General features: G+C 38.7%; 1 protein-coding gene across 1 annotated transcript; it reads right to left on the bottom strand.

The window, feature by feature from the left end:
* Positions 1-582: 582 nt before the first annotated feature.
* Positions 583-3,821, bottom strand: LOC145065748 (ras-related protein RIC2-like). Its single transcript, XM_079012815.1, has 2 exons — positions 3,466-3,821; positions 583-1,233 (listed from the first exon to the last, which is right to left on the bottom strand). Exons 1-2 carry the CDS (start codon positions 3,684-3,686, stop codon positions 804-806), a joined length of 651 nt encoding a protein of 216 aa, XP_078868941.1. The 5' UTR covers positions 3,687-3,821; the 3' UTR covers positions 583-803.
* Between the last annotated feature and the right edge of the window lie 9,855 nt (positions 3,822-13,676).

The raw sequence follows: 13,676 nt of genomic DNA, 5'->3' as shown, positions 1-13,676 counted from the left end.
ATGGACATATGATTATGAGAATTATAAGAAAATGATCCAATATTTGGATATTTATCGAAATGACAGTCATCTACAAAGTATGATATTTTGAATTTCAATGATATATAGTATGATTTTTTTTTCACCAAATACTTATAAAAAATTATCTCTATCCCTCAAATTCAAAATATCTTTTTTGAACTAAATGACACTTTTTATGCTTTTGTATCGTAATCTACTTCATTTTTCCTATAACTTTTTTAAAGTTCTGTTAGTTTTTGTTTTTTTTATAAAAAATAAAATAAAATAAGCGTTCGCTCGATATTTCTACATCTTGAAATTTTAGAATACAACATTTTTGTGGCAGTCCAAAATCCTATATTTATATTTTTGTCAAAAAATATACTTTTGAATTTTGATGCTATATAAAATTGGTTCGAAATTCGTCAGATCGACCCATTTTGATCAATCGTAAAAAAGGGTTATTTTCCATATTTCAAACCTTCAGTGATTATCCCTTGTATCAATTTTGATATCATTATTAACAAGATTTGAGTAAAAATATTATTCTTCCAACAACCATGCACACTAACATCCTACCCAAAAAAAAAAACTATCATGTAAGATTAAAGTAAGTCAAAATTAAAGCTCTCACACTAACCATTCCGCTAGGCCCTTGGTGCATTTTTTGTAGCCTTTATTGTAGAAAATGAAAAAAAGCAAAAAAAAAACAAGTTTAATATATTTTACATTCCAAAACCATACCAATTCATATTATACCACAAGCCCTTACACCTTCAAAACCCGAAACCCTAACCCTAACCCTAACCCGAGCAACACCCGAACCGTTTGGGACCCACGGACTCTTCCCTAACATCAATCGCAGCTCCTTTAGCCGGAACCGAACCCGTGTCCCCACCACCTTCAACCGCTTTCTTGCTCACAATCCTATAAATTTGTGTAATCACTTCACTAAAAGCATTTTCAACATTAGTTGCTTCCAATGCGGAGGTTTCCATGAAACAAAGGGACTCTGCTTCCGCTAATGTTTTTCCCTCATCGGTTGACACTGCAAGGAGGTGACGGAGGTCCGATTTGTTTCCAATCAGCATCACAACAATGTTGGGGTCCGTGTGCTCCCGTAACTCCTTTAACCACCTCTCGATGTTTTCAAAAGTCGTGCGGCGTGTTACGTCGTACACAAGTAGAGCCCCAACTGCTCCTCGGTAGTAAGCACTTGTAATCGCGCGATATCTGTATTACTACAAAAAATAAGTTGAATGAAAGAAATAGCAATGCGCTTTCATTGTTATCTGTATTATAGCATCTTACTTTCACTTCATTATGGTAAGAGTAAATTACACGAATGGTCCCTATGGTTTAGGGTAATTTGCGCGTATGGTCCCAAAATAATTTTTTTAACTCATAAGGTCCTTACTGTTTGTTTTTGTTATGCACTTGGTCCCTGTCTTACCTAAAAAGACAATTTTGCCATTGATTTTTTAATTTATTTGAATAAACATACCCCCAACCCTACCCCCTCATCTTACCTTACCTACCTCACCATTTTTTCCCTATTTAAATAATAGTCTTTTTAGGTAAGACAGGGACCAAATGCGTAACAAAAACAAACAGTGCGTAACAAAAAAAAAATAGTAGGGACCTCCCGAGTTAAAAAAATAAGTTAGGGACCACGCGTACAAATTACCCCGAAGCATAAGGACCATTCGTGTAATTTACTCTTATGGTAAGGATAACAATGGTGTGCTTTCGAATTTCTTTCTTATGAAGACATTGTACTTTGAAAAAAGAGCGATACATATTATATAAAATGGTTAAATGCAAGAAATGGTAATGTAATTTTTTTGATTTGTTTATTGTAACAATCTACATTTACTTTTTCCTATTGTATGTTGAAAAAATCTACCCAATTATTGCAATGTCATTTGTATACAAACAAAAGCAAATTTAAGTTTTAACTACTATGATTGGGTAGATTTTTCACAGTATAATGTCTTCGTAAGAATACTATTGAAATTTTCATTGCTATAACTGGGTAGATTTTTCCAAGTATAATATCCTTGGTAAGAAAAAAAAATGAAAGTACAATTCTATAATTTTGATTCTAATTTTTCAAGATGAAATAATCACGTTGAACACAAACATCAAAAAACCCTCTTAAAAGTAAGGAAATAAAATTTACCACAATAAGAGAAGTTGAGATGAGAAAAAAAACAAAAACACCTGGCAATGGAAGTGTGCTCTGCTTTTAGGTTTCTTTATTTATAACATCTTTGATATGATAATATATTATAACCGTATAACTTTTTTATAAAAAGTTTGTATTTTGATTTTGTGACTTATGTTATGTCACTAATGGTATTCATTATACAATCTTAATATCAAAGATTTACCTATCATATCATATAATCAATAATGGTGATTCATGCAATTATTTACGTATAGAAGTGGTTCTACTTTTAAAAGATGTTTTTGGCCACCTTTGATTACACCTTTTCCTTGGTCCCCCATCTCACATAAGATAACACTAATGCACCCTTTGCTGCTAAAAATATCTACATTTTAATTTTAGCAGATGTTTGGATATGTCATATTCATTTTAAAAGTCATTATCACATCTTAAATAATCAGAATCACACTCGGTTGATAAAATATAAAGATAGGTATGACTTTTGGTGGAACGAATGGAGTAGAAGTGTTGTATTACTCCAATAACAGTGATCCAAAATCATCCAATACTATAAATAGGATGCATAACCTTAAATTTTTTTCCTTAGTATCTTGTTGCAGAAAAAGTAAAAATAAGAAGTATTATATATTATACTAGTGCACCACTTTTAAATAAGTTGTTATGGTGTCATTCATATATCCAAATCAGTGACCCTAGATCCACATTTATATATAAGAGAGAATGTCAAACGTGACAAATGTCTGAGTTTTTAAGCACATACACCACATGTCAACTACACACTCAAAAAAAGTATCATTCATTGTGGAATAAGAACTCTTTTTTTGTGTGATCACACAAATACTTTTTCACCACACACACACATGTATATGTAAACAATTAGGCCTTTTCATTATGCAGGATAGAACAAAACATGATGCATTTTGTTGTGTTTGAGATGTATTGACTGAAAAGACGAGAATGTCCTCCTCATCCTCATGATTGAAATCAAGCTTTTAATGTCCTATGTGAATGTGAGTCTAGAGGCTAAAAGGTGCGTTAGCTTCCTGTAGTTAACAAAGGTATTTAGATATTTTACTATGAAATCACAAATCATACAAAACCTATATTATTTCAGATGAACAGTATAAAATCTGAACATCAAGAAACCCTAAACCTAAAGCAAGTTCAATAAATCAACTAAGAATTCAATTTCTTAAGCAAAAAGTTATGCATGCAACAAACTAATAGAATCGATACGGATATAATTAATTGAAGGAATTAGAAAGAGGTTGGACCTTTCTTGACCAGCAGTGTCCCAAATCTGAGCTTTGATGACCTTGCCATCAACGTTAAGACTCCTGGTAGCAAATTCGACCCCAATCGTGGATTTTGTTTCTAAATTGAATTCGTTTCTAGTGAACCTGGAAAGAAGATTGGATTTACCAACACCAGAATCGCCGATTAAAACCAATTTGAACAAGTAATCATATTCATCTTCAGCTCTGTATTCAGACATCTCTCCACCTCTTTCGGCACCTTTTTTGAAAGTTTTCGTCTGGAAATGGCAGCGACTGTTGTCGTTGCGTGGCAAGAGACTGGGAACATCAAGGCGGTGTTCAAATGACCATTCTAACCCCCACCCAACTATCGGCCTGCATCGAAATCACTCTAAACAAGGGGTGTCTTGGATATTTCAAATTTGATTACTGCCGTATTGGTTTTCACTAAATGGGGATTAAGTAATACTAATATCTTATTTTTGTTTATGGAAATCCAATAATCTAACCTTTTTTTTTAATATAATTTTTTAAAATGACCATTTGGTTAGAATGGGGTGTTTCAGGTCGATTTCATATTTTGTAAACGGGTAGATAATTCTAATCCGGTAATCTGGTTCCTTTATAAATACTCTTTAATCCGTTTCGGACTAGATTTTGACATGCTATTGTTTCGGATTGCCCTACATCTCATTTTGGACACCTCTATGACTGAAAATGTCTTCTGATAGCAGTTAAAATATGTAGTTTTTATATGTAAGTTTCAAATTTGTTTCTAATTATATGCATTTATTTTAGATTATACGTTCATGTTTAGTTTACGCAATTATATACGTATTATAGGGTTTTCTATGAATTTTAATCTTTTGAAGGCAATTATAGGTTTACATGTACATAATTTATACTGCATCATAAATTGCTATCAAAAACCCTAATTTTCGCTAGTCCAGAACGTGTCCAGAATCCGAAAATCATGTTCGAAATACTTAGAACTCTCGGAATATAATGAATCAGGTCTGGAATTTATGGTCCGGACTACCATTTCGGATTTTTTTTTTTTTTTTTTGTCTGGAATGCGGCTCTGGAACATACACACAAAAATCCCTAACTAATAATTCTTTTGATTGTAGCACAATAGAACATACAAAACGGTTGTTACTACAACCTGTCTGAACTTGGGAAAGAAATCATAGCGCGCTCACAAAACCGACCAGTTTGTGGGGTGATATTTAGGCAATCATGTTTTGGTGATTACATGAACTTGCTCTGTGCTTTTCAGTGTTATTATTCCGGGTCATTTTCCCGGGTTATTTAATAGCAAAGAAATACCTTTGACCATGTGATCATTGAAAGGACTTAGATTCACGTTGGTATTGGTATGTAGCCTCTGGCCATGTAGAACATGTCACCGTAAGAGAATGATTTCTATTCTATGGTATTGGCAGAAGGTTAGACAGGGCTATAAGCCTGAAATCTACCAAAATGTTAATCCGAAGTTGTATGTCTTCTGTGCCGTTTGGGCCAAAGCTTTATTGATGTATATCAAGCATGGAAATTGTTATGTCTCATTAATTGTATATCTTTAAATCAAATCAATGATTGATATGGAATGTTTGTCACATGATTCACATATACTCTTGTTGTTCCTTGTTCCTCTTTGCTTCTGCTATATTAAAGTATATATATGGCATAACGTTATATTGTATCTATTATTGAACTCACTAAGCGTCACCGCTTACCCTCTCAATGTTTAACAAATTTCAGGAGATAAGCAACCAATATAGTTATATACTAGTAGAAGTTTTTGAATAGTTTGAAACTATTATATCGATAGAAGCTTATGAATAGTTTGAAACTATTGTATTTTGCACTCCTATATGTATAAAACTATAGAATCCTGGGAAGTTATGTAATATATAACACTTTAAAATAGTCGGTTTGTATCCAATAGTTTGTAACCTCTTTATCAATGTAAAATATTGTTTTTATGAATAAGTAGCATGTTTTGGAGTAACTATATCGTCAAGTATGAAAGTTTGGGTCTTTCATAAATACGAAAGTGAGGGTCTTTCAATCATGGTATCAGAGTAGTAGTTTGAGTGAACTAAATCCCACGGATTGGTATTTAGACTTAAACTATTGGAAGTTCAATATATGAACTTAATCATTGTAAGTATAAGGATACAAACCATAGAAAATATATAAGTAAAACTATTAGGTAATAATAAACCCTAATATTCTAAAATACAATGTTACTCCGTATTGCAGAGCAATGGCTGAACAGGTTAGTAGCCATGCCCCTGAGGTTGGTGGAGGTCCTCAACCCGAGGAAGTGAATACTCCAGTATCTCCTCGTGAGGAGCGACTCTTGGGTAACTTACCGGTGTTATTCGACAGACTCTCGAAGAACACAAAAAGAATGGTGATAAGGGAAAAGAGAAAACCACTAGAGAATCTTCAAAAGGAGAGGTGAAGCATCCCTCGTTCAAAGATTTTAAGAGTAGTGGTGCTACAAAGTTTTCCGGTGTTCTTAATCCCATTATTGTTCTTACTTGGATCCAGAACACAGAGAAAGTGTTTTGTATTTTATCATGTGGATAATGAAGACAAGGCTAATTATAACGGCAAGCTCCGCATGCGAGGTTCAGTACCCTTGCCTCGAGTCGCCTGGCTTCTCAGCCCGACTCCAGTATAGCAACATGCCCCGACCATTCCACACGATGCTCTTCTGTGTGATTTATCTATGATCGTCGGCAGCCAAGCCCGATCCGTTCCACGCGATGCTCTCTCGTGATTTATCTACGATCGTTGGCAGCCAAGCCCGATCCATTCCACGCGACGCTCTCGCGCGCGATCTATCTACGATCGTTAGCATCCAAACCCGATCTGTCACATGCGAGGCTTTCTCGCATGACACCTCCATGATCATTGGCTACTAAGCCCAAGCTATTCTCATAAGTCGCGCATCACAAGCCTCTTCCACACCATGATCTTGGTGCTTCCTCTCTCACAGTCATCATGGTTCTCTTATGCTCGGACGATCAAGGAAGTGTTATCCACATTACAACCTGCTATAGTGAGGATGTTCTCCGGCAAGAAGTTCATCCCGATAGCGGCCCAGCTACCTACGCCCCCACAACATCTCTGTTTCCTGGCTCTCGGAAACGGTCTTGCTGCGTAACCCGACTTATAGCCTAGCTGCGTACCCCACAGCATCTCTGCTTCCTGGCTCTCGGAAATGGTCTCAATGTGCAACCCTACCTATAGCCTAGTCGCGTACCCCACAACATCCTTGTTCACTGGCTCTCGGAAATGGTCTCGCTGTGCAGCCCTACCTGTAGCCTCATCGCGCACCCCACGGCATCTCTATTTCCTGGCTTTCGGAAATGGTCTTGCTATGCAACCCCACCCTATAGCCTCACTTCCTATCCCTCAAACAATTTTTTTGTGTGGCTATCGACAATAGTCTTACTACGTGACCCTCGCTAGCAACCTAGCCACCCGGAATCTATTCCTCGCTTCCTCTAAAAAGGGGGGGGGGGAATAGGGTCGGTACGCCGCAATGCAGACTATGTAGATGGTTACTGGTGATATCCCATCTCACATGGTTACCACAACAATCACGTCGGATAACAGTCTTAGGGACTGAATGGCAAGCTTACGCTTCTTAGCTACCCCGGTCCGACATTCCACCGACATCAGTGTCGCGTAACACTCTTTAGCAGCCTCGGTCCTCATGATCGCAGCAACAGTTACGTTGCATCTCATCGACCGGCTCACACTCCTCTCAATGAAGGAGTATCAAGTCAGCTCAAGCAGTGTTTGGCTCATCGCACAATCCCACGGCTTTCGTAGGCGAGGTTCGATCATTTCTCTTTATTATTTAAATGCTTTGGTGCTTTATCTAGTCCGATCCGATTGTCAGCAACCCAATCGCATCAGACTAGGGGACTTGACAACGCACAATTTATTTGACTAGTTCCAGTCCGATGTCATTGGCCGCGTACCAATAACACCAGACCGGGGGGACTTGATGATATATGGTCCATTAGCATGGCCCAGACTGCTCTAGCGTGCCAGCCTAGCCTGGCGCGCTCCCGCCAGCCTTGCTTGGCTTTCTCCTGCCAACCTTGTCGGGGACTCCCTTGCCAGCCTCGGTGGGGAATCTCCTGTTGGTTTATATGACTAGTTCCAGTCCGATGTCATTGGCCGCGTAACAATAACACCAGACTGGGGGGACTTGATGATATATGGTCCATTAGCATGGCCCAGACTGCTCTAGCGTGCCAGCCTAGCCTGGCACGCTCCCGCCAGCCTCGCTGGGGACTCTCTTGTTGGTTTATATGACTAGTTCCAGTCCGATGTCATTGGCCGCGTACCAATAACACCAGACTGGGGGGGACTTGATGATATATGGTCCACTAGCATGGCCTAGACAGCTCTGGCGCGCAAGCCTCGCCTGGCGCTCCCTTGCCAGCCTTGTTGGGGACGCTCCTGCCAGCCCTGCCTGGCGTTCCCTTGCGAGCCTTGCTGGGGACTCTCCTACCGGCTCAACCAGGCACTCCCTTGCCATCCTCTCCTAGTGCGCGTCCACCAGCCCTGCCTGGGGCGCTCCCGCTAGCCCCGCCCGGCGCCTCCGGGCGGCCTCGCCCAGCTCCTTGCTAGTTGGGCCTAAATTGGGCTTGCCCAAGGCCTGACCTAATTGTCCCCTATATAATGAATAGTATCTCCTCCATGGAGAAGGTGTTGGAATAGTGTCTAAGGCTGCAACTATATTAGGCAAGTATTTGACCCGATTGTGCATGGTCCTTTTGGGTTGCCTTCACCATAGCAACTTGACAGGATGATTTATTATGAGAGAATAAATATTATTAATATATTATGAGAATAATATAAGGAATAATAATATTGTTATTTGATTAATATAAGTCATAAAATTAATTAGAATTAATTTGGTGACTTAAAGAGATTAATTAAATAAGAGGGTATAAACTGTCAATTGTTTGATAGTTACACTTTGGGCTGTAAATCCTTCTTGGATAGGGTTGGACGATTTCAAGGGCTTGGGATAAGCCACAAATCGTCCAAGGTCTTATCTTGGGAAAGGATTTGGATTGCTTTGAGTAAGAGTTATCCAATCAGGGTTTAAGGGTGAAACCCTAGGAGCCTACAAGTATAAATAGACCCTTAGGGCAAGGGAAATCGGCACCTCTGCTAAAGAAAAGAAACCCTGGCCAATTTCTTCCCTCTCCTCTCTCTCAAATCATCCTCTTGCTAGTTGGTGTTTGTAAGCCATTAGAGGAGTGACATTTGTGACTCTAAAGCTCCAAGAACAAGAAGATCAAACAAGTGTTTCAAGGTAAGCTTCTAACTCTGATTTTGTATTGTTCTTATACTCTATTAGCCATTAGAAGTCTTGGATTCAATGCATGTTTAATTAGAGAAACCTAGATCCAAGCATTAGGGTTTGCATGTGCACATAGGAATGTTCATATGGCCAAAACCCATCAGTGGTATCAGAGCCTAGATTGGTTTCTATTAAATTGATGCTTGATTGTTTGTTTCTTGCTTGCAAAATTCGAATTTTGTGTTTCTGTGTCATGAACTCGACGAGTCCCATGGTGGACTCGACGAGTCCAGTTGGGAACTCGACGAGTCTGAGCGTCAGGAAGAGCTAAAATCGAGATTTTTGATATTTATCTTATGGAAACTTGCCTTTATCATATTAGATCAACCCTAATCCGATTTTTTGATATATATGACTATAATCTTGATCTAATTAAAGATATTTATCAATTAATAAAAGATTTAATTTCCTTATGTGATAATTAATTAATTATTTTGATTAAATTTGTAATTATCTTGCAAGAAATCATTAAATAAATCAAATATGGATAATTATGGAATTAATTGTTAATTAAGATTATTTGTTATTTGATCCTCTATGTTTTAAATGTTTAAAACTTGCCCTTAAGTATTGAAATTTATGTTTTGTGATTAAAAGTTTAATTTAGACAATTTAAATTTCAAACCCTAGAATTTTACAAGTTTAAAATCCAACCCTATACTAATATAATATTACAAGATTAATATATATATATATATATATATATATATATATATAACTAAAATGCTAGTCTTACCGTTAGTAGGCCTCATTCACGAAGCCGATCTATAAGGTGGGTATAAGGTTGCTGCCTATAAAATGGCGCTTAATGGGTGTACACTCACACCTACCGTTTGCTTGATCGGTGGAGGGTCGTTAGCCGAACGGGTAGGATAGGGCAACCTCATCCTCTCATTAAAACTATAATATGAAATACAAAGTAACTACATTTTTTTAAAAAATTTCCCAATCTTAGTTACTTTAAGAAAAGTGAATTGATGCAATCCCATGAAATTACACTTTGCACCCTTGCTAAGGAGTTAGTGGAGCGTGTGTGGTTGACCGGCACACTAATTGGTTCTAAGCAAAGATGGCAAAGGGTGATTCGTTGTTTATCATAGTTTGATGGAGCGTGTGTGGTTTACTGGCACATCGAATATGTGATCGTTACAATGAAGGCACCATGTGAATTTGCATGGTAATTCACACCCGCTTTGTGATCCTCGGTATCCCAGTCACAAACAAGAGGGGCATATCGAGATTTAAACATGCCATTGAAAAGTTTCAATGAATCTCATCCAAACCTAGGAATTCTCAATACATTTAGGACTTAAAGTTATGTTTTTATGGTGGAGAATTAGTGAATCGTCATTCACTTACCTTCATATTATTTGCATGTTAGATTACGGCATCCCTTTTCTAATATGTAAATATTGTTGTTGGATCCTAGCCGTAATTTTTCTTATTGGGTGATAATTAGGGATTCATATTCTAATCTATCTTTGTCCTTTCTATTTGTAGATGTCGAACGCAAACAACGCTGCTACTAGTTCTTTCACATTGATGATCCTTTGTCAAAAGGTCACTTTCGATGGGACGAACTTTAGCGAATGGATAAGATACATTCACACTATTGCTCGCTATGAGGACAAGGAGTATGTCCTCGATGAGAAGCTCGAGAAAATCAACCCTGAAATCGCTACTCCGGCGGAAATAACCACTTTTGAAACTCACGAGCGAGATGCAACGAAGGTAGATTGCATCATGATAGCCACTATGAACTCCGAATTCCAAAAGTCCTATGAGGACATGTACCCGTACGAGATGCACCAAGACTTGTTGGAGAGATACCACCAAAACGCGAGACAAGATCGTTATGAGATTTTCACTAACATGATTTCCGCTAAGATGGGTCATGGAGAGTCTCTTACCGTGCACCTGCAAAAGATGCAAAGGTATGTCGACCGTCTTCGCAAGTTGAATGTTGACTTTGGGGAAGACTTGGCGATCGACATGGTACTTCACTCTTTGCCTCCAAGTTACAATCAATTTAGGATGACCTACCACATGAACAAGGAAGAGGTCACCCTAAGCAAGCTCCAAGGTCTCTTGAGGGTCGCTGAGAGCAACTTCAAGGACAAGTCTGTTGCAACAACTCCCAATCCACCCGCTGCTCCTGTCTTGGCTATTGGACAAGGAAGGAGAAAGAAGAGGAAGGCTTCGTCTAAGAACCATTGCAAGGTTAAGCCCCGAGATGGTTCCTCTTCTAGTGGGACCAAAGTTGATCTTGCTAAACCCTGCCCTAATCCAAAGGAGGCAGAGTGTCACCACTGCCACAAGATAGGACATTGGAAGAGAAGCTGCCCAGAGTACATGCAAGCCATCAAGGAAGGAAAGATCAAGCCGTCTTTCGCAGGTATTTATACAATTAAATCTAATGATTCATCTCATGCTATTTCTTGGGTTCTTGATACCGGTTGTGGTTACCACATTTGTTCTAATGTGCAGGGACTAAGAAGAAATAGAGACTGGAGCATGGAAGAATAAATCTAATAATGGGGAACAGAAGATCGTCGCCTGTGACCAAGATTGGAGTGTATTCTTTAGTGCTTAGGAATGGTTTAACTTTAGATTTGAACAATTGTTGCTATTCACCAGAAATGGCTAGAAACATCATTTCATTTCATGGTTTGTTTAGACAAGGTTTTAGATTTTCTTTTAATAATGAGAATGGTTCTATTTTGGCTTATCTAAATGGTGTCTTTTATTTTGAAGCTATACCATGTAATGGAATTTATGAAACCGTTATGATTGTAGATAACTTAGGAAATGATGTTTTATGCATGGATTCTTCCAATAGTATGGATAGAGAATCCTTGTGGCATTGTCGTCTTGGACATGTCAACAAGAAACGCATAGCCCAATTCCAAAAGGATGGAGTGTTGGAGTCATTCGACCTTAGGGAAGATGACACATGTGAATCTTGTTTACTTGGAAAGATGACTAAGTCACCCTTCACAAGTACATGTGAAAGGGGTGAGGGTCTATTGAACCTAATACATACCGATGTATGTGGACCGTTTAGATCAACCACGAAGGATGGGAACCGCTTCTATGTGACTTTTACCGATGACTATAGTAGATATGGGTATATCTACTTAATCAAGCAAAAGTCAAAAACTTTTGAAAAGTTCAAAGAGTTCAAGAATGAAGTGGAGAATCAATTGGGCATGAAAATCAAGATGCTTCGATCCGATCGAGGAGGAGAGTACCTAAGTCTTGAATTCCACGATTATCTCAAGGAGTGTGGAATAGTTTCACAATTGACGCCACCTAGGACACCACAAATGAATGGTGTGGCAGAAAGGCGTAATCGAACCCTGTTAGACATGGTTCGCTCTATGATGAGTCGTGCTTCACTACCTATCTCTTTTTGGGGGTATGCTTTAGAGACTGCCGCCCATATCCTTAACTGAGTCCCTACTAAGAAGTTTGCCAAAACACCTCACGAGATGTGGACAGGGAAAGCTCCCTCGTTGGCACATATCAAGGTTTGGGGCTGCGAGGCTTTCGTAAGACGAGATACTCACGACAAGCTCGAACCTCGTAGTGAGCGATGTATTTTCATCGGCTACCCGCAGAAATCCTTTGGATATCTCTTATATAGACCGAAGGACAATGTTGTCTTCGTTGCGAGGAGAGGAGTTTTCCGAGAGCGAGAACTCATAAGCCAAGGAGACAGTAGGAGGCAAATCGAGCTTGAAGAGATTCAAGAGTCGATAGATGAAGGAACCTCTACCACTATGTGACAACCGTCAAATTCTAGTTAATTCAAAGTCAAATAAAGTCAACAAGTCAAACCGGTCAACTCAACTAACCCTTGTGTACTAGGGCTTACGTTATGTATTTACTAAATAACTCGCTATTTTAACGAGAGATCATAAATCGAAAAGTGGGTACATCTAGATCTCCTTAACCTAAAACTGTGGTACGTGGCGAGCCAAACCAATAAAACAATGTTGCATACTCATCGGGAGTATGTAAGATCCTTAAACAAGGCTTAACGGGGTTTACGGACCTTGCACTGCGAAAGCCGGACACTTAAAATGGTCACAAACGAAACGTCTCTCAGTCGTTTTCACTTTATCTCACTTTAATCGAGAATCTCTCCCAAATCTCTCCAAGCATGTGAAATCTCTCCCAAATCTCTCTTTATATGTGAAATCTCTCCAAGAATGTCAAATCTCTCCCAAATCTCTCCAAGAATGTGAAATCTCTCCCAAATCTCTCTTTGTATGTGAAATATCTCCAAGAATGTCAAATCTCTCCCAAATCTCTCCAAGAATGTGAAATCTCTCCCAAATATCTCTTTGTATGTGAAATCTCTCCAAGAATGTCAAATCTCTCCCAAATCTCTCCAAGAATGTGAAATCTCTCCCAAATATCTCTTTTTATGTGAAATCTCTCCAAGAATGTCAAATATCTCCCAAATCTCTCCAAGAATGTGAAATCTCTCCCAAATATCTCTTTGTATGACAAATCTCTCCAAGTATGTGAAATCTCTCCCAAATCTCTCTTTGTATGAGAAATCTCTCCAAGTATGTGAAATCTCTCCCAAATTTCTCTCAAAAGTTTCCGTAACCTTTTGAAGTCATTCGGGTCATTCCGATCCTTGACCGGGTCGAAAACGGCTTAAAACGGGGCAAAAACGGACAAAAATGGCTTAAGGACCCGAAACCCCTCTTAAGGACCCGAAACCCCTTTTAGGGGCCGAAAGTCCTCTTAAGGGACCGAACCCTTCTGAGCCGAAGGCTGCTGAACCGAACCCGAAAGGTCCTCTTGG

This window comes from Lactuca serriola, chromosome 8 (genome assembly GCF_051521515.1).
Source record: "Lactuca serriola cultivar US96UC23 chromosome 8, Lser_US96UC23_V15, whole genome shotgun sequence".
Taxonomy (NCBI): Eukaryota; Viridiplantae; Streptophyta; class Magnoliopsida; order Asterales; family Asteraceae; genus Lactuca; species Lactuca serriola.
Note: the sequence above shows the minus strand (reverse complement) of the source record. Positions and strands in the feature narration are given on the sequence as shown.

Bases quoted from the DNA above. Each gene is read 5' to 3' on its own strand.
- LOC145065748 (XM_079012815.1), bottom strand. From the start codon at position 3,686: ATGTCTGAATACAGAGCTGAAGATGAATATGATTACTTGTTCAAATTG. The intron at 1,234-3,465 runs GTCCAACCTCTT...GTAGTAATACAG, and splicing joins GACACTGCTGGTCAAGAAAG to ATATCGCGCGATTACAAGTG.